This window comes from Rutilus rutilus (genome assembly GCF_951802725.1).
Source record: "Rutilus rutilus genome assembly, chromosome: 9".
NCBI lineage: Eukaryota > Metazoa > Chordata > Actinopteri > Cypriniformes > Leuciscidae > Rutilus > Rutilus rutilus.
Window position 1 is genome coordinate 11,883,405 of NC_140223.1, and position 20,994 is coordinate 11,904,398.

Sequence of the window (20,994 nt, forward strand, 5' to 3'; positions counted from 1 at the left end):
GCATTGAGAGCAATGCAAATCAAATTAACTTATGCATTGCACTGTATGTATGTATATATATATATATATATATATATATATATATATATATATATATATATATAATTAACGTTGCTATTTCCTATTCAAATATAAATTAACATGTCATTTAATAATATGTACTATAATTTTAATTGATCATTTAATCTATAATGCCCCTTAAAGGCAAAACATTCCAAAAGTCACAACCATAATTTTTCAATTAAAATTTGCCATAGCTATCAACTCACACTTTTATTTTGATGCATTCTTTAATAATTTTTTTTAGAATCCTTTATTTACATTTTAAAATTACATTTTGTTTCCAATTGTATTTGGGACATCTGTGCTTGTTTTTAAATTATTGTATTTTGTGTTTTGTTTTATTTTACATCAAATTTTTTTAAATATAAATAATAATAATAATAATAAATAACAATAATATAAATATAAACATAATTAATAATAATAATTGTATATATATATATATATATATATATATATATAATCTTAAAAAGAAAAATATAATGACATAAATAAATAAATAAATAATTTTAAAGCAAAATATAATTTAAGCAAGAAATGAAGAACTTAATTTAAAAAAAAGCTAAATATATTTACAGTGATAAATAAATAAGAACTTAATTTTTAAAAATAAATAAATGGTAAATGGACTGCATTTATATAGCGCTTTCACAGACCTATGGCCACCAAAGCGCTTTACATATAGCCTCACATTCAAAAATAAATAAATAAGAACTTAATTTTAAAAATGAATAAATAAATCAAATAAATAATAATAATAATAATAATATATCTGAGACTACTTTTTGGTTGACATTACTAATCCCTCTTACTCTTTAACCCCATACCCTCCAACCACTTGCAATAAAGAGCCCTTTTAAGATCTGATCAAATCCCAATAGATAAAAACAAGTCGGCCCTACATTTTTCTCACTGAATATTCTGTTACACTCGGTCACATTATGGAAGTCAAATATGTTGCAAAACCAGCTTTGCTTTGGATTTAAGCAGAACCAAAAAAATAACGCATCATTTCAATTGTCTCATCTTTTCATTTTAATGCACTGTGGCCCGGGTCTCGATGATCTCATAGTGTTTTCAGCAGTATGCGGTACATCCTAGCAACCCTATGTTACACACACCATGACTTGAAGTACACTCTTGAAGTAGAGAACTGGAAATTGGAAGTCAAGGGAGCAGTAATTTGACAGGAACTTCAGTCTAGTCAACAGTGTACTCTATCATCCCTTAAGTATGATCTTGAGTGGGAGACTTTTGCCTGTTTTGCCATCTTGACACCTGGCATAACATCTTCAAATAGCAAAACCAGAAGCTCCTTTTTTTCAGCATAACAGTGCGAGTTCCACAATAACAAGCCCACGATGTTAGCTGAACAATGCATACGGCTACTGCAAGTAAGCTTTCGAGCAGATGCTACAGCTCCCATTAGGACCAGCGTCATCAGAAGAGATGCATTTGTTTTCAGATGTTATTGTCTGAACAAACCTCCTTTCATCTCATCTTTGTTTGGTCAGGAAACACAAAGGCTTCGTGCTGAGGTGGCGGCTTTGGACAGATTTCATTCGGGTTCTCTTTGGCGTTTTGGTTGGCCAGCAATACAGCCGAGGGGTAATTAATCAACATGGACAAAATAAAGGAAAAGAGAAAAGAAGTATCGGACGTTAGGAACTGATTCCAACACAAGGCGACTATTGAGATGCTTGGCAACTAAAAAAGGCAACTGTTTATGTGAGAGTATCAACAGACAGAGAAGTCCTATGCCACACACAGTGTGTTTTGACTAAGCATAAGCTCATGAATGAAAAGGTAAACAGTGTAAAACGTGAGAGCTGATTCTGACATGAAGTGCCTTTAGAGGAAACAGATTATAGTGTGGATAAAGAACTTTCTCAGTGTGTACTTACACACAGTGTGTTGCTTAGTCTCTAATAATGCTAAAAATGTGTTTAAGAATGTTTTTAGGAACAGGCTCAGGACGTGCTCGTTTTAACAATTAAATAGTTTAATTCAATTACATTTAATTTAATTCAATTTGCAGTAATATAATTTGCAGTAATTTAAATATGCTCACTAAGGCCGTGTGTCCACCAAAGCGTTATTAGCCAGCTGAAAACGCTAGGCGCTCTGCTATAAACGCTCAGCTGTGGGCGCTTGAGAGCGTTTTGGCAGCGCAGCGTTTTTTCAGTTGAGACGGTTGAGACCGAGACACTTTGCTTGTTATGATACGGAATATCCGCGAAAGTCTTACTAGTATCTCATTTCACACATATTTTGTTTCTGTGTTGATTCTATATTAAAATGTCAATACAATGTAATGTAATGTATTTTATCTGGCTCTTGATTTTGTTCCGTTATTATGCTTGTTGTTGTCATCTGTTGACGTTGTACAAGCAGAATCATGTGGCGGGCGGACGCGGTTGGTCGGTGTGGTATTAGTCCCGCCCCTCCTCCACTGTGATTGGACGGTTGGGTAAAAAGTGACAGTGATGAGCGCTGCGTTTTACCAAAAGTTGAACATTCTTCAACTCTCGGCGACCAGTAAAAAATAAGGCTGTGTGTCCACCAAAGCGTTTTTACTCGCGGCTGGCGTGTTTTTTCAATTGTTTTCAATGGGAGCGCTGCGTTTTTAAAACGCCATGAGCGTAACGAGGCGCTGAGCGTCTTTTTTACGCTGAAGCGCTGAGCGTTCGGCGTTTTTTACTGGTCGCCGAGAGTTGAAGAATGTTCAACTTTTGGTAAAACGCAGCGCTCATCACTGTCACTTTTTACCCAACCGTCCAATCACAGTGGAGGAGGGGCGGGACTAATACCACACCGACCAACCGCGTCCGCCACATGATTCTGCTTGTACAACGTCAACAGATGGCAACAACAATCATAATAACGGAACAAAATCAAGAGCCAGAGAAAATACATTACATTGTATTGACATTTTAATATAGAATAAACACAGAAACAAAATATGTGTGAAATGAGATACTAGTAAGACTTTCGCGGATATTCCGTATCATAACAAGCAAGTGTCTCGGTCTCAACCGTCTCAACTGAAAAAACGCTGCGCTGCCAAAACGCTCTCAAGCGCCCACAGCTGAGCGTTTTTAGCAGAGCGCCTAGCGTTTTCAGCTGGCTAATAACGCTTTGGTGGACACACGGCCTTATACTACTACTATTGTAAGCATTTTTAAATTCATTTTTGAATAGTTTTTAATTAAAGGGTTAGTTCAAATAAACATTCTGTCATTAATTACTCACTCTCATGTTGTTCCAAACACGTAAGACTTCCATTCATCTTCGGAACACAAATTAAGATATTTGTACTGAAATCTGAGAGATTTGTGTCCACCAAAGTTTTCAGCTGGCTAAAAACGCTAGGCGCTCTGCTGAAAACGCCTAGCTGTGGGCGCTTGAGAGCGTTTTGCCAGCGTTGCGTTTTTTTTTTTCAGTTGAGACGGTTGAGACACTTGCTTGTTATGATACGGAATATCTGCGAAAGTCTTACTAGTATCTCATTTCACACATATTTTGTTTCTGTGTTGATTCTATATTAAAATGTCAATACAATGTAATGTATTTTCTCTGGCTCTTGTTTTAAATGATTTTGTTCCGTTATTATGCTTGTTGTTGTCATCTGTTGACGTTGCACAAGCAGAATCATGTGGCGGACGCGGTTGGTCGGTGTGGTATTAGTCCCGCCCCTCCTCCACTGTGATTGGTCGGTTGGGTAAAAAGTGACAGTGATGAGCGCATGAGCACAGCGTTTTACCCAAAGTTGAACATTCTTCAACTCTCGGCGACCTGTAAAAAACGCCGAACACTCAGCGCTTCAGCGTGAAAAAGACGCTCAGCGCCTCGTTACGCTCATGGCGTTTTAAAAACGCGGCGCTCCCATTGAAAACAATTAAAAAAACACACCAGCCGCGAGTAAAAACGCTTTGGTGGACACACGGCCTTGGTCTAAGCTTGGCCACCCCTCTCACAACTGCTGTTTCTGTCTCTTTTTTTATTGACAAAAAATGTGTTTTTTAAAACACTGAACCGTCTCTTTAAGACCACAAAAAACGTGAGACTTTTCAGACGCACACTCCAACTTCACCTCAGAATGAGCTTCGGCAGAACATCAGACAGTGATATGCACATAGTAAATATAGAGTCAATCTTTCTCAACTGGTTGGTTGCAAGAACGTTTTGAATAGTGCAAGTAGAATAGTGTGCAGTTAACAACAAACGTAGTTCTCTTTTTTTCTGATGCTACTTTTATTTTAGAAGATGTGTGTGAAAGCTTGTGACACTTATGTCAGATGCTGAGAAAAGGGCATTGTCCTTATTCAGTTGGCTATCTTCGGTAAGATGAGATGTTATCAGGCCAAATGTCAGTAAAACTAACTTTTCTGTCATATGGCTGACAGCCGTTGTACTGTGCTTACGGTACACACATCACGCGCAAATGCGGCGTGCTGTAGCCGTAGTTGTCGTTAATTAACTCATGTAAGAATCAAAAAGGCAATTAAAGCTGTCAAAACTGCATGCATGTATTTGTTATACTATGCGTCACATGTGTCTGGGTTAAAATATTCTGCTATGTGAGATCACAATATAAGGCACAAACTGATATGTAATGTTTTAATGTCCAAATAAATGTGAGCACTGTGCATTTGTACTAGAAGGTATGCATTCATTTTGCGTTAATTTGAAAAGGACAAACAAAAATGGAGAATTTTTAAATCCATAAAATAACTAATTTTACATTCTGGTTACATTACATTATGAAAAACATAACATTTGACATTATGTGCTGTTGACTTCCGCCTTGTTCACATTCTTGCACATGGGGATTCAAAAGAGAACTTTTGTTTTCCTTTTTAATTTAGGTTTGATATAATTGTTGCAATTATTTATTTTGACAACTAATATAGAAAGTTCAACTTTTTTTGACAAACTCGGAATTGGTTGAAGAGTTCATTGATCCCGCGCTTCAGCGTCATCACTACGACACGGCATTATTACGGCTTTTGTTCACACAGCGCGCGTTCCGGGACTGAACACGGTAATGTTACTAGGTCCCCAACCCGGCATCGATCCCGGCATCAATCCCGGGTCATGTTTGCATTCACACAGAAGGCGTTCTGGCAATTTGCCGGCAATTTCCCGGGTTCAAAGCGCTGTGTGAAAGGGGCTATTGGTTCTTGCAGAAGCTCAAACGTGCTGCGTAACACGAGAACGAACCTCATTGGTTCTTGCTGAAGCTCAAACGTGCTGCGTAACACGAGAACGAACCTCATTGGTTCTTGCAGAAGCTCAAACGTGCTGCGTAACACGAGAATGATCCTCACTGGTTCTTGCAGAAGCTCAAACGTGCTGCGTAACACGAGAACGAACCTCATTGGTTCTTGCAGAAGCTCAAACGTGCTGCGTAACACGAGAACGAACCTCATTGGTTCTTGCAGAAGCTCAAACGTGCTGCGTAACACGAGAATGATCCTCACTGGTTCTCGCACTTCAAGCAAGCATGATTAAGCTTCTGTTTACCACAACTGATGTGTGAGTTGATGAATGTTTTTATGTGAAAAAAAAGCCTACATTCAATCTGTTCATCATATAAAGCAATTGAGTCGAATTTGGACTAAACCGCTCAATTCATATGGGTTAGTTTTACAATCTGTTTATTAACGTTTTGAAGCGTCAAAGTGTCAGTTGCGTAGCTGTCAATGGAGGGTCAGAAATCTCTCAGTTTTCATTAAAAAGATCTTCATTTGTGGTCTAAAGATGAACGAAAGTCTTACGGTTTTGGAATGACACGAGGGTAATTAATGACAGAATTTTTTGGGGGGGGGGAACTAACCCGTTATTTTTTTTATTTTAATTTACCACTTTAACCACTTCTATTGGATAGAGAAAGTTAAACTGAGATTTGACATTACTGGGGAGTCCATTATTGAGGATCAGTACACAATATAGCTGGGAACGAACCCAAATCTCCCACTTGAGAACCACAGCTTATGTGTCTGAATCATGTTCACTAATAGCTAGGCCATTACTTTTAACTTAAAGAGGAAGTCACCTGTTGATAAACATACATTTAGATGTAGGATTTTGCTGTTTTCTCATCTATTCAGCCTTCTGTAAGAGGCCAGGTGTCTCTTTCGTGGAGAAGCGAATAGAGCTTGGTGACGTAAATGACACAATGATTGATAGAGGCTCTCTGCTCTTTCCATTTTCATTTTGACTCACTTTTCATCCACTCCCGGTGGCCAAGACAGATTTACATAAAGATCTACGAGCACACCGCACACAGAGCAAAATTACACCCCTCTTTTCATTCGTCAGTGACATAAATGCGATAACGGTGCTATTTTTTGAGCTGATGATCTCATCGGGCATTAACGTCCAAAGGTAATATTCCTGAGAAGGTGGACTCTATTCAAGGCTCTGCGACGACTTTACAAAGTTGAATAATGTCCCAATTGCTTTGTCGAAAATTGCATAATTTTACGTAAGTATACTATATAGTATAAATGTATGTTGTATGAATGTAATCCGGATGTACTGCATAAGTCATGTTGTCATTATCTTGTGACCTACGTTGTCAGTTGTGTTCCTTCACTGCCATTCACAGCTCCTCTTCTGTGGCCTCGTGGGATAGTAAAGTGTCCAGTGGATGTGCACCTCATAAGCTTGTACTTTTCGCCTACTCTTTTACGTATACTTTCAATCAAAACAGACTATTTTCTCATACTGATTTCGCCTACTATATAGTAGGGCTGTAATTTGGATGCAGCAAATGACTGTCTTATATGACGGTGATTTTTCAACTCTGGCTTTTATGCTTATAAAATTGTGACTTACTGTACTATAACATGGCCAACTGTGGCCATAAAAAGCTATTAAACATGAAGTGTGCATTTTTTCGATGTGAATACTTTCTCCTACCTCATCTTAATATGCAGAATCATCTATAAATAGGGCCCTATGAAAACCATATTTTTTTTCCCCTCAAAATTTGTTTCCACCAACCCCATATTTAACAGATTCTGGATTTAAGGATTAAATTATACATATAAAAAAAGCATGTCTAAGTAGAATAATGAAACATTTAATTTAACAACAATTTATTAAAAGTTTATAAAAATAACATTTTAGGGCACCATAAAATCCGTTTTCCGTTAAATTTTTTTAATTATTTCATTAAATGTTAATAATCAAAAAGCATGTCTAGTCAATTGAATTCATAAAACGTTAATAATTTAATTATGTATTAACATTTTTACAAAAATAGGGCCCTTTGAAATGTTTTAATTTGACAGAAATTCTGTGTTGTCTGCCTTAATTGTACTGGATTTATGATTTAACATAAAATGATCAAAAATAATCCAATTAAGGCATAAAACTTTAACAATTTAATTAATCTTTTAAAATGTAATCAAATTAAAATATAATTAATTTTATATTTTTGGCAAACAAAGTGCTGCACAAAATTGTTAAAAAAATAAAATAATAATAATGTGTGATATTCCTTAAAAAAATTAGTTTTACTAACTTTATTATATTGTTATTGTTATTAGAATTATTTGTTAAAAAGGATTACAATCAAATGTATATATTTGTTAATCATTTTATTTGATTAATTACAACCTGTGGCATGAAAACCTGGCCCGCAATCCAAAGGTTTATCGGGTCCCATCAGTCTTGGATCGGGTAACACACTTCAAGTATGCTGCTATGGCGATGAGCATGGGGATTCTGGGATGCTGAGCAGCAGTCCCCGGCAGAGCACTGAGTGGCATCAGCAATCTGACCCCAAAGCAGCATGGCGTCTCGTTATTTCAACAAAAATCGATAGGATTGAAGGGCATTTTGTGTGTGTATTTGGGAGGGGCCATCCTCATGCTGCACTGGGCTGGGTTGCCCTTGTCTAACCTTGGTGTTTGTCCCATGAGCAGCTTGCCATCCCATCCCCATGCACTCCAACCAAACCCTGACAGACAGATCAGAGCATCGATAACAGCCTTCTGCTGCCACACCATCCCCCACTGGAGGCTGGAGCACACAGCCTTACACACACACACACACACAAACACTCAAACTCAAAAAAGCCCGTAGTCTCCAAAATGCATAACCACACACATACTGTAAAATGTATTTGAAAACATTAATGTGGTAACAAATATGCTCACAAGTAGGTATCTTATATATTAAATGTTATATCTTGGTATAAATAATCATGTTTTTTTTGTTTTTTTTGTCCATACAATGAAAGTCAATGGGGTCCAATGTTTGGACCCCATTGACTTTTACTGTATAGACAAAAACGGAAACATTCTTCAAAATATTGTCTTTTATGTTCCACAGAATAAAAAAAGCCATTCAGGTTTAGAACGTCATGAGTAAATCATGACAGAGTTTTCATTTTTTGGGTGAACTATCCCTTTAAGTAAAAAAGTGGCACATCTTACCCCACTCCTCCAACTGTCATAACGCCCAACCCTACACACACGCATGCTTGTTCAGAAACGCATGAACAAAGAGACATACTATTCTTTGCGTCAGCACAGGGAGGATATGGCTCTACATTAGTCAGAAGCTCTTCGGTAAACATACTGAGAAAATGAAACCTGGAGGCAGACACTCGGGCAGACAGATAAGAGTCACGTCACACTTAAGCGCTGAATCATTGTTTTGACTATCCAGAGGGCACAGCACTGCAGTCTTCAACTTCAACCATCAGTGTCTGCTTGAAAAATTACTTCTGCTAGGCAAAATAACTTACTACCCTACTCATCCAGGGAATCCCCAAAGCTTCCCAGTGGGCAGGGATTGAAATGTTACTGTTGTTCTTTTTACCCCTTTGATTTAATGCTAGAATTAAAATCCCTATGAATAAAGGGGGGAAAAACTGTTTTTGTTTTTGTATGTTTAATCACCTCTCCATGTCACCCCAGACTATCAACTAGTTTATGTTCAAGCTGGGAGTATATCTTGATCAAACGCAACAGGGACAGACATAACAACACTTTAACAACAAAAGTGGCCTTTTAACATATTTGAACGTGTGTATGAAACAAAAAGTAAAAAGAAAGTTATGCAAGATGCCTGAAGGCACATTCCTGAAGCATGCCATTATTCATCTGTAAGATCTAGGGATGCATCGATACCGTATACCATATTGTATTGGGCCTGATACTGTACTTATGTACTCGCACTCATTAAAATGCTCTGATAACAACAACAACCGATAGCATACAGCATGTACAGTACAGTGCTTGTGACAAAGAAACACGACAACAGAGCAAACAGAAGGTCAGAATGGATGTTTCAGAGAAGGATATCTATGAAGTAGGGGTGACAAGAAGTTTGCTGTGCGCAAACATCCGAAGCGCGCGCCCAGAAAGCGCTTTGAATACTGCATTGAATTCTTTTTCACGTCTTCTTGCACTTGAACTGATGAAATCACACAAAATTATGTAAAAAACTGCCTTCTTTACAAGTATTTTAGTAAACATAGTTGGTTATGTCTTAAGTGAAGTGAAATAAAATGCATGTGTATCAGTATATTGGATCCATGTATTTGTTCTTAAAGGGACAGCAGCCTAATATTCCTGCTGATGTGTTTTTAATGTTAATCAAACAACAAAGGACAAAGAAATCAGTCACTGCTCTTGACTGAATGACTTTTGAAACTTTAATAAAAAAAAATTTACTTTAAATCTATATTTAATTTATACAAGTCTATGCAGTTATTTTACATTTGATTACTTTATTCAAAGACCTACCTGAAAACCTGAAAAGCACAGTTTATTTTATTTGTATCTTTGTTCTACTGAGCCCTGCTGAAGCAGCTCTAAATATGTGCTGTGCTATTAAATGAAAGATAAAACAAGACCGAGCAATAGAATGAAAAGTGAAAGTAACAGAAGCTTGAACAATACATTTTAACAGGCATAATTAATCAAGAAAATAACTGAAGGAAATATATGTTTGCTAAACAAACCAATGAATATGAATCATATTTTTTTTGGTTTCTCTACCCAATATATTTAAAAATTACAAATGCAATGAAACTACAGGTATCGGTATCGGCGAGGACCAAAAATCGGTAGCAGTTTCAGCCTAGTGAAAAAAAGTGGTATCCCTATGTAGCATTAAAGTCAAACGCCGTTCACAACCAGCTGTACTAGCATAATTTGATGTGTTTATGGGTGAAACAGGTTATTTAATGGGAAAAAAGTGTAGGACTTCATACATTGGGACTTGATTAGATTATGAAAAGTGGGCGTTACAGATCGGTGTGGTTGAAACATAGAGAAAGCAAACATTTTGGTCACAGAATTGCAAGAAAAATATATATTTTTAATTAATTACTTCAGTCAACTGTTGAACTGTTGTATTTATTGTGAAGCTTACGTGAGAAGTGATGCGGAAACACTGTGGATCGTCACTTCAAGCATAACAATGCATAAACTCGACCCTCTCATAACTGTGCATATGACAGTTGGCCAGTAGTGATGGTTTATAAAGTATACAATTTTACTATTTTTTCTTAGACGCATCTTTTGTTCCACTTCAATAGACATTGGGCTTCATCCAGTAATAATTGCATGGATTATTTCACATTTGTACACACAGGAGAACTTCTCATGAAAAATCTCTGCCTAATTCACAACACACACATACGCACATGAATTTATTCTTAATTTCGTTCTAATGTGAGTGAAAAACATGCCCAAACCATCTCCATAAAAGAACCACAAATGCCAATAAAGGACCATTTGAAGAGCTTACTTGAGGCATGAGGGTGAGTGGGTGGACTAACGCTTTAACGCCATTCCCAAAACCAGAGCCATGACAAGACAAAATGGAGGTTGTTTAAAAATTCCAACATTTTTCCTTCACTGGTATAATCAAAGATCAAATCAATGAAGTCATCCTTAAAAAGAGCTAAAAAATCCACCAATGTCTGCTGTACCACCTACACCATTCATAGTTGGCATGGCTGAGACTGGTAAGAACAAGTTCAAAGATCTCCCGCTGTTCAGCTACTACAGAGACCACAACCTCAGAGATCAGCTGGGACACTTACAGTAGATTGCTGATGACATTATGTTTTTTTGTAGGCCAACCCATAAGTGAGCATCACCCCGGTTCCCTCAACAAAAAGACAATAAAAAAAAATGTCCATTGGCTTTTGGATTATTGCAGAAAATCAAACCTAAACGTTTGATTCTTACATGTTTTGTTCGTCATGATAATATTCACAAATGAACACAACGTTTTTGAATTATGAAGCCTACTGTAAATACATCCACCAGAAGTAAAAAGCTGAATGTAGGCTATAAACTAACAAAAGCATGACTTCAACGTCACCACCATTAAGATTGAAACAACTCTTTAAGTCTTTATTTAATAAACATTTTCCCTGAAAGTTTGAGTTATAATAGTTTGCAAGAGCATGATTATAAACACAATGAGGCTGTAAAAGCAGACTATAACTTTAACTGTTTAATGTAGTTTAATGTCCCAGACAACCTCTGTGCTAGTCCCATTTGACCACTTGTCAAGACAAGTAAAAGCTTTAGGGGGTATGTGTTTAATGTCAGAATAAAACATGAAAATATCGTTATCTGGTGTTCTCCAAAGACCTTATTTCAGGCATTTAACCAAAAACCCGCTCAAAAAGCCAATTGATTTAAATACAATGGAACGGCAGAGCTAAAATGCTATCGTTTCTGGGTTTTGGCCTACAAAAATACATCTTCCCTGCAGAACTCTATATAAACAGAAGACCAACATACAACTAAAAATCAGTGAGTGCCGGAGTGACATGAGGAGAACAGATGTCCATTCTCCAGTGGCCAGACACTTTACCGACACCAATCAATCTGTTGGACGGACACAGAGGGGTGAGGATATTGAAAAAAAGACTTTTACAATGTGAATATGTATTGTAGATGGATTTATGATATGAAATAAGAAACTCACTCAAGCTTTCATGTGTACATTCTTTGCATGCACTGTATAATGTTTCTCTAAAGATGTCTAGCTATATGTTTTATATCCCTCCCACTGCCTCCCCACTGCAAGGGAGGCAGTGCCTCCTCAAAAATTGGAAGAGAAAATAATCCAAAGTACACAAGACCCCTAGCCTAGAAATCTAGACGCACCCTAGCGGCAGCAAAATGTATTTTGCAGCCAGGTGGGTCTAGACACTCTCAATAGACCTTCTAGCTGCAAAAACCCAAATTGGGTCAGGCCAATCACAACGCGTATAGAGTAGGCGGGGCGGGCTTAACATAATGACGACAGAGATGTGACGGTTCCCTGGTTTGAAAACAAAGAATGGCTGCTGGCGAACAGTCTTTCGAATCGGCTTTGGCCGCGACTCTGGAGGACTTGGAGTTAAGTTTTTCTTTGAGAAAAGAGCAAAGAACGGCACTTAAGTCATTCTTAAAAAAGGAAGATGTGTTCGTAGTTTTGCCGGTGTTACACCAGATTCTGTGACCGTCATAATATGTGACCGTAGTGGGCGCGATTGTCACTGCGTGCTCCGTGATCTACGCAAACAGCGTAACTTCTGACTATAAGCCAAAGGTGAAGTATTTACGACACGTTTGTTTAGAAATGCTTTTTTTTGCCTGTCAGATATGGCAAAAGTTGAATCTATCATCTAACGTTAGCTCAGCTGTTGGGAAAACGCTCTGGTTGGTTGTAGCGCTGTCCTATTGCGTGCAGAGGGAATTTGAAAGACAGCCGTTTATCCCGCCCCTCGGATTGAGCCGTGTCTATGGTGAGTTTCCAGACCTAACATCTTGATGTAGGTCTGGCTTGCCAGGCTACAAGACCCCTCCAATATTATGAAAAATGCCATTAAAAAGTTCTAAGGTGTGCCGTGGGTTTGGTTTGATGGGGGGTAATACAGAATGAATGGGTAAAAGTCATGTGATAGGAGGCAATGCCTCTATCACGCTATGATTGGCTCTTCATGCTATAAGTCCCGCCTCTTGTTTTTCTTGGTGTTCTGCATCCTTAAATTCGTCAAATAATAGAGTTAATGGGAAGACTAATTAAAAGGTAGGTAAAAAAATAACCCACTTAGATATCACCGCTTTATGTAACGTCAAAATCAAACCTGATATGACTGAAAACAGAATCTGAGGGTTTTATTTACAGAATCTGAGGGTTAAAAAATCATTTATAACATTGTAAATGTCTTTACTGTCACTTTTGATCAATTTAATGAATCCTTGTTGAATAAAATAAAGATAGATCTTCTGTAGATAAGTTGACCTCTGTACTACTGAAAGCCACAGTTTCATTTGATTTCCATTTTATAGTCATGGCTGTCAAGTGACATTTCAGTCATGTGATATGAAATTAGCTACGCTTAATACACATTTCAACGATCAGCCGCACACACACAGAAACAAACAGTCTATTTGCACTTGACACACTCTTGTTTCATCCCCTTGAAGCACCACACGAGCAAGACAAGTCCCCAAAGCTCCGGCAAACAGACACAATGCGCTGCGGGCCGACTATCAATGCTAACTTGCTCTGAGGCAAACTGGGCTCTCCCATTTTTCATGCTCACAGCGCAGCTGACAACTTGATACTTGCTTGGGGAAAAGAGAGGTCGAGCGCAGCATTTATCTGGGGAGGGGAGGAGAGCCGCTCTGATCTATAGTGCAGTTGCGGTGTGTGTTTTATTCTCTAAGAGACTGTGGCTGCATCTCATAAAAAATGGTTCTGTTTCAAATCAGCCTTTACCATTTGCCAGAGGAGGTAAGTGGATGTGAGCACATCACTGGACACAGTGTGTGTATGTGTGTAAGAGCACAGAAGGTCATGAGGTGGCTGGAGGTTTCACCTATAGATCTATGGACAAAAATGTGTGTGTTTGTAAAACTGGGTGTTAATGGGTGTTATGTGACAAAGGTCATTCTAAAACAAACCCAGCAACATTTTGCTGTTTCGTCAGGAAATCAAAATTGACCCCATTTACTTTGTTAGCGCACATTACTAGTCTTGTGGTGAACAATTAATCCGTGCAAGTTAATACACAGAAAAAATGCGCTAAGGTAAAACCCCGCCCTCTATTCAATATTCAGTTTCACTTGGAAATACATCACAACACTATAAAGTTGTTGTAAAGTAAAGTCGGCTGCAACTTCCGGTTCACGTGGTATGGAAGAGGATTAGGGCCATGCAATAATAAAAAAATAAGTCATTATAATGCGAGATTAAACTCGTTAAATTTCGAGAAAAAAAGTCGAAATACAATCTTGAGAATAAACTCATTAAATATCAAGAAAGAAAGTCTAAAATATAGCTTGACTAAGTGATCCAACTCTGCCATGTCCTCTATCAGTAGGCTATGCAATGAACACTGATCGAATGCGTTATTCTCTACATTTCATTTCAACTTTTTTTCTCGAAACACAGACTCTATTCTCGAAATTTAATGAGTTTATTCTCACGATTATTCCGAGGTTTTTTTCTCGAAATTTAACGAGTTTTTTCTCGAAACACAACGACTTTATTCTCGAAATTGAATGAGTTTATTCTCAAGATTGTATTTCGACTTTTTTTTCTCTAAATTTAACGAGTTTTTTCTCGAAACACAACGACTTTATTCTCGAAATGTAATGAGTTTATTCTCAAGATTGTATTTCGACTTTTTTCTCGAAATTTAACAAGTTTTTTCTCGAAACACGACTTTATTCTCGAAATTTAATGAGTTTATTCTCAAGATTGTATTTCGATTTTTTTTTCTCGAAATTTAATGAGTTTTTTCTCGAAACACGACTTTATTCTCGATATTTAATGAGTTTATTCTCAAGATTGTATTTCGACTTTTTTCTCGAAATTTAACAAGTTTTTTCTCGAAACACAACGACTTTATTCTCGAAATTTAATGAGTTTATTCTCAAGATTGTATTTCGAGTTTTTTTTCTCGAAATTTTATGAGTTTTTTCTCGAAACACGACTTTATTCTCAATATTTAATGAGTTTATTCTCAAGATTGTATTTCGAGTTTTTTCTCGAAATTTAACGAGTTTTTTCTCGAAACACGACTTTATTCTCAATATTTAATGAGTTTATTCTCAAGATTGTATTTCGACTTTTTTCTCGAAATTTAACGAGTTTAATCTCGAGATGGTTTTATTTTTTTATTATTGCTTGGCCCTAATCCTCTTCCGTACACATGGACTTTCAATGATTTTATATTATTTTTATATTAGTACTAGTATTTTTTATAATTTTTTCTTGTCATTTTCATGTTTTATAAATTTTTTATCTTTATTCTCTCTATATTTTTAGATTTCCCTTTCTTAAAATGAAAAAATAAAAAAACTCAAAAGTATGTACATATATATATATATATATATATATATAATTACATACTTTTGAGTTTTTTTTATGCAATTTATAATTAATGTAATTAATTATGTAATTAATTTATATATATATATATATATAATTTAATGAGTATATATAATATAATATATATATAATATATAATAATATATATATTATATATATTAATATTTTCTTTTACAAAATGGTGAGGGTGTATTTGTTTTCGTGTGACCCACAAGTCAAGTGCTGCTGGCTGGCCTGTTGAAAAGGGTCAGATAAGGTTCTCATGCTTCGGACGGTGACTGCCAAAAACCATGCATGACTTTCTCATTACCAAGACCGTCGACCTCGATTGCTCATCGAGTGAAAATGTACACACCTCAGTGGGTGGAAACTGATCTTTTTAACAAGAAAACATGGAGCAAATAATACAATGACATCTAGGACACTGGCTGCAGTTAATGTACACCCCCTAAAGACCATGTATCAACCATCAGACCATGAAGAATACAAATTTGTGGGAAAATAATTCAAGGGAGAATCTGTTTTAAAACGCAATGCAGAGAGAGAACAGACTGTTCTATCAGAGAAACTGCCCTAGATAATAAAGATGGCATATAATTTAAGTCATAATTGTGTATATTCCCCACTGATCTATGACATTATATAGATCAGTGATATTCCCACACCTTTTTACCAATAAACTTCAATGACTTTTCTATGATTCCCATACATCACAAACACCAACATTTTCGGCCTCTTGGTTTGCTTTTCCTTTATGCCAAAAGGCCCATTGGGTGCAGAATGGCCCCAAATGTCACACTCTTAATTAATAGTAACCGGTATAGTGTCTGGATTGATATAAGCTGGATACTTCTGGATTTCCACTAAATTACACATTCAGTTTCACATCAGAACTACACGAGGCTTTCTGAGAAAGAACCAATTAAAGGAAGCATTCACCCAGATATAAATATTAACATCTATAAATATTGACATCTCGTCATAACTGGATGAGAAACTGACCTCATCACTGACTTCAAACCCGGTGAGTATATGATGACCAGATATTCATTTTTAGGGTGAACTGCTCCTTTAATTGTGCAAAGAGTAGCAAAAGAATGGAAAGCATTATTTAACTATCTTGGGAAAAACAGGATAGTTACAAAACTACATGCACTGCACTGAATCAATAAGAAATCTATGCTTTACATTAAATCCATGATGTAAACGACTGAGCTGGTGAACAAAAGAGAGAAAAACACAATATTCCTGTATGAATGGAGTTCTCAGTTATGTTTACATTTATTCATTTTGTAGACGTCATCCAAAGTGACAGTGCATTAAGATTTGTTTTAATGTTTAATGTTTTGTTTACTACGTCGTTCAGCTACTTTATTTTTTATTATTCATTAATATATTATTTTATGAATATATAATTGTTTTAATAATTGTCCCGCCTACAATTCTGTCTTTTATTTTAATAGAAAGATTTTAATAGAAATATTTACAATATTTCAATAGAAAGTGATATAAACTACACCAGAACTGACTTGTAATACACAAGCAAATTAAAAATATTTTGTTAAATTCCTTATTTAAAGTCTTTCATATCTATCTATCTATCTATCTATCTATGCATCCATCTATCCATCCATCCATCCATCCATCCATCATCTATCTATCTATCTATCTATCTATCTATGCATCCATCTATCCATCCATCCATCCATCCATCCATCCATCCATCATCTATCTATCTATCTATCTATCTATGCATCCATCCATCCATCCATCCATCCATCCATCCATCATCTATCTATCTATCTATCTATCTATGCATCCATCCATCCATCCATCCATCCATCCATCTATGCATCCATCTATCCATCCATCCATCCATCCATCATCTATCTATCTATCTATCTATCTATCTATCTATCTATCTATCTATCTATCTATCTATCTATCTATCTATCTATCTATCTATCCATCCATGCATCCATCCATCCATGCATCCATCCATCCATCCATCCATCCATCATCTATCTATCTATCTATCTATCTATCTATCTATCTATCTATCTATCTATCTATCTATCTATCTATCTATCTATCTATCTATCTATCTATCTATCTATCTATCTAATCTATCTATGCATCCATCCATCCATCATTCATCATCTATCTATCTATCTATCTATCTATCTATCTATCTATCTATCTATCTATCTATCTATCTATGCATCCATCCATCTATGCATCCATCATCCATCATCTATCTATCTATCTATCTATCTATCTATCTATCTATCTATCTAACAAAAAACACAAATTCCTCTTTACAATAAAAAAAATCAGCATTTAACTGTCTCTAGAATATAGATACATACATACATATTTATATATATGTATATATATATATATATATATATATATATATATACATACATACATACTGTATCGTTTATAATTTACAGTTCTGTCTTTTATTGTAAATTAAAAATGTATTGTAATCCACTGACTGTAATACACAAGCAGCCGGATCACAAACACAAAGTCCTCTTCATGTCAAAAACAACTGTCTCTAGAATAAACACCAGTGCTGTTCCTGCGTTGATGGGCAGCGTTCACTCCCTTTTCTTTAACAAAACAAAAGGAGAAAAAAAAAATTCAATAAACCTTTCAGACACTGTATCCATTTGGCAGGGCTGGTCCATCCCGACTTTCTCAAATGACAGAGAAAAGAGGTGGTGGTGGGTGGGAAAAGGAAAGCAATAAGAAATGGTATCAGGTTACTTGTGATCGTATTCTATCTGTCGTATCATCAGCTCAGAGGGGAAAAGAAAAATAGCACATTGCTCCAGATGAGAGCACTGTTACTGTAAAACCACATAGATAATGGCATGAATATACTACGGTAACATTGCCTATAGGTGAACATGGATACATGAGCTGTATTGATCAGGATCAACCCCAAAAGTGTTGATTCTGAAGGCAAAGATTGATATGATTCTCCTACCGTGATGATTGTCCTCTGACTGGTTGAATCCGCACAGCTGGCAGATCGAGCGAACCCAGCGGGTCATCTCCTCCTCCGTTTCTGCCACCAGGTAGAAGGTTCTCTCGGCCGTCTTGATGTCGAACACAAAGCTGTCCTGGAACTCTTTGCGTTTGAAGGTGAGTCCCGCGTCCACCTGCTCGCAGCAGTGCAGGTCGATGATGCGAATGGGCTTTTTGGCATGGTCACTCTTGTAGTACTCGAGAACATCCGGGTCTCCACTCATGCGCCCGCTCCGCAGGATAAACCAGCGCTTCTTCCAGGCCTGGAGAGACAACGAGAACAATGACGCAAGAAGGATTTATTCATGTTTGTGGTTAACCAACTATTCAAATAAAAACAGACATATTGTGAAATTTTATTACAGTTTAAACTGTTTTTATTCCTATGATGATGAATTTTCAGCATCATTACTCCAGTCTTCAGTGTCACATGATCCTTCAGAAATCATTCTAATATGCTGATTTGCTGCTCAATAAATATTTATTATTATATCAATGTTGAAAACAGCTGTGCTGCATCATTTTATTTTATTATTTATTTTATTTTTTGTGGAAAACTTGATACATTATGAATGTCTTTACTCCCACACCTGATCAAATTAAAGCATCCTTGCTGAATAAAATGATTAATTTCTTAATTCTTAAGTGTATATCAATATAATTAATTATAATAATATGTATAATAATTGTATTATATAACATTTACAAAAATAATGTTATTATTTAATTAATATACAGATTTAAATTACAAGTCTACATTATATACAACAGTTCAAAAATGTTATGATTTTAAAACGATGTTTTAAAAAGCTTAAAGTATTGTTTCAATTTCATAAGAGTGAGTGAATTCATTTGATTATTCCTGTGAATAACACAATTGTGGCATAAAAATCTGAACTAAGATATAGGCACTGTGTTGCTTGCAGGTATCTATTTGTATTATTTTGTTTTATCATGTTCTTTTTCCATTATAGTGCATTGCAACTTCTTGTCTCATTGTACTGTTAATTTCAGTAATAATACAGAAATATTGAACTACTGTTCAAAATATGAAGCTGAAGTGAATTCAGTTAAAGTCTTCAGTTTGAGCTTAGTTGTCACTGATCAAAACCAAGATTGGGCTGTAAGTGTGTTTTTGTGTGTGTGTGTGTGTACGTGTGTGTGTGTGTGTGTGTGTGTGTGTGTGTGTGTGTGTGTGTGTGTGTGTGTGTTTGTGTGTGTGTGTGTGTGTGAGAGTGGCTTACTTGAGACAGGTGCTACTCCCACACAGTTTCCTGCTCAGATCGAGCTTTGAGGGGGAGACAAACACACACTCGTTGTGTTTTCATGTTTTATGCTGACTTTCCATAGACATAATGGTTTTTATACTGTACAAACTGTATATTCTATCCCTTTAGACTAACACTACCCTTCATTTTTACATTTTCAAAAAACATCACTTAGTATGATTTATAAGCTGTTTTCTCATGTGAACCAAAACATTTCCCCCCAAGGACAAGGATTTCGGATCTTTGTGGGGACATTTTGTCCCAATAACGTAGAGTTTACATGACACACACACACACACACACTGCATAACCTCTATTATGACACCAGTAATAATGGCATGCACACTCCTGCGACTGAGTCTATTGTTTGATGATCCATGAAATATCACATGCCACACATGTACACAAAACTTTCTCAGCAAATACAAATACAAGGATTCCCACTCATACAAACACACAGGTTCTTCATTTGTAGTAGTAGGGGATTTCCCTCATTTGAATGTAAATGGACTCTTCTGCTGTAACCACATAAAACAGAAAAACATTGTAGGACTAAAGATTTATTGAGGAATAAAATATAAATATATAATAAATATATAATATACACATATTATAGCTTATAGTACAGTTGCCACACCTCAAGATAATGTTCAGATGTTGTATTTCAAGACATTTGTCAGGTTTTTGTCTTTGAAACACTCTTGTGTAGGACTAAGTTCTTACGCATCTCATCCGACGCCTCCGTTGCTGATTCCAAAACATTTTAGAGCTAGTAACAGAGGCTTGAGCCACTAATAGCAGACTAATGCAGTTATTAATATATCTATATATACACATATATGAAACTGTAAGTTTATCTGCTTCAAGAAAAGCGCCGTTATTACCTTGCTATAACAAATGTCATGTAGCTTTTATGTTGCTAAACAATTTTACTGATAAAATCGTCAGATCAGCGCTGACAACTTGTTTCTGTGTGAGTGTGTGTCCGTATACTGTATGTGTGTGTTTGAGTGGGAGAGAGAGCGGGAGCTGATGTAGGCTTAAAGGCATTTGAAATAACTGAAATCATTTGGCGAAGTGACTTGGACATGTTATCCATGTATTTCTCTGAAAATAATTGCACACCTTAGAAGGTTCGTCAACCAATCAGATTTAAGCATTCAACAGCCCCCCTAGTATAAATGATAATAATGTAAAACTGTGTATTAAATATGATGTTATTTTTGTAAACTGTTCCTTTAAATGTCTA

At 36.2% G+C, this 20,994-nt stretch overlaps 1 protein-coding gene across 1 annotated transcript in view; it reads right to left on the minus strand.

Moving 5' to 3' along the window:
* gab2 (GRB2-associated binding protein 2) overlaps positions 1-20,994 on the minus strand; it is a 67,686-nt gene that overhangs the window by 18,405 nt on the left and 28,287 nt on the right. The window contains exon 2 of the mRNA XM_084418679.1: positions 18,437-18,740. Within this exon, the coding sequence (XP_084274805.1) occupies positions 18,437-18,740 (304 nt within the window). The remainder of the gene's footprint in view (positions 1-18,436; positions 18,741-20,994) is intronic.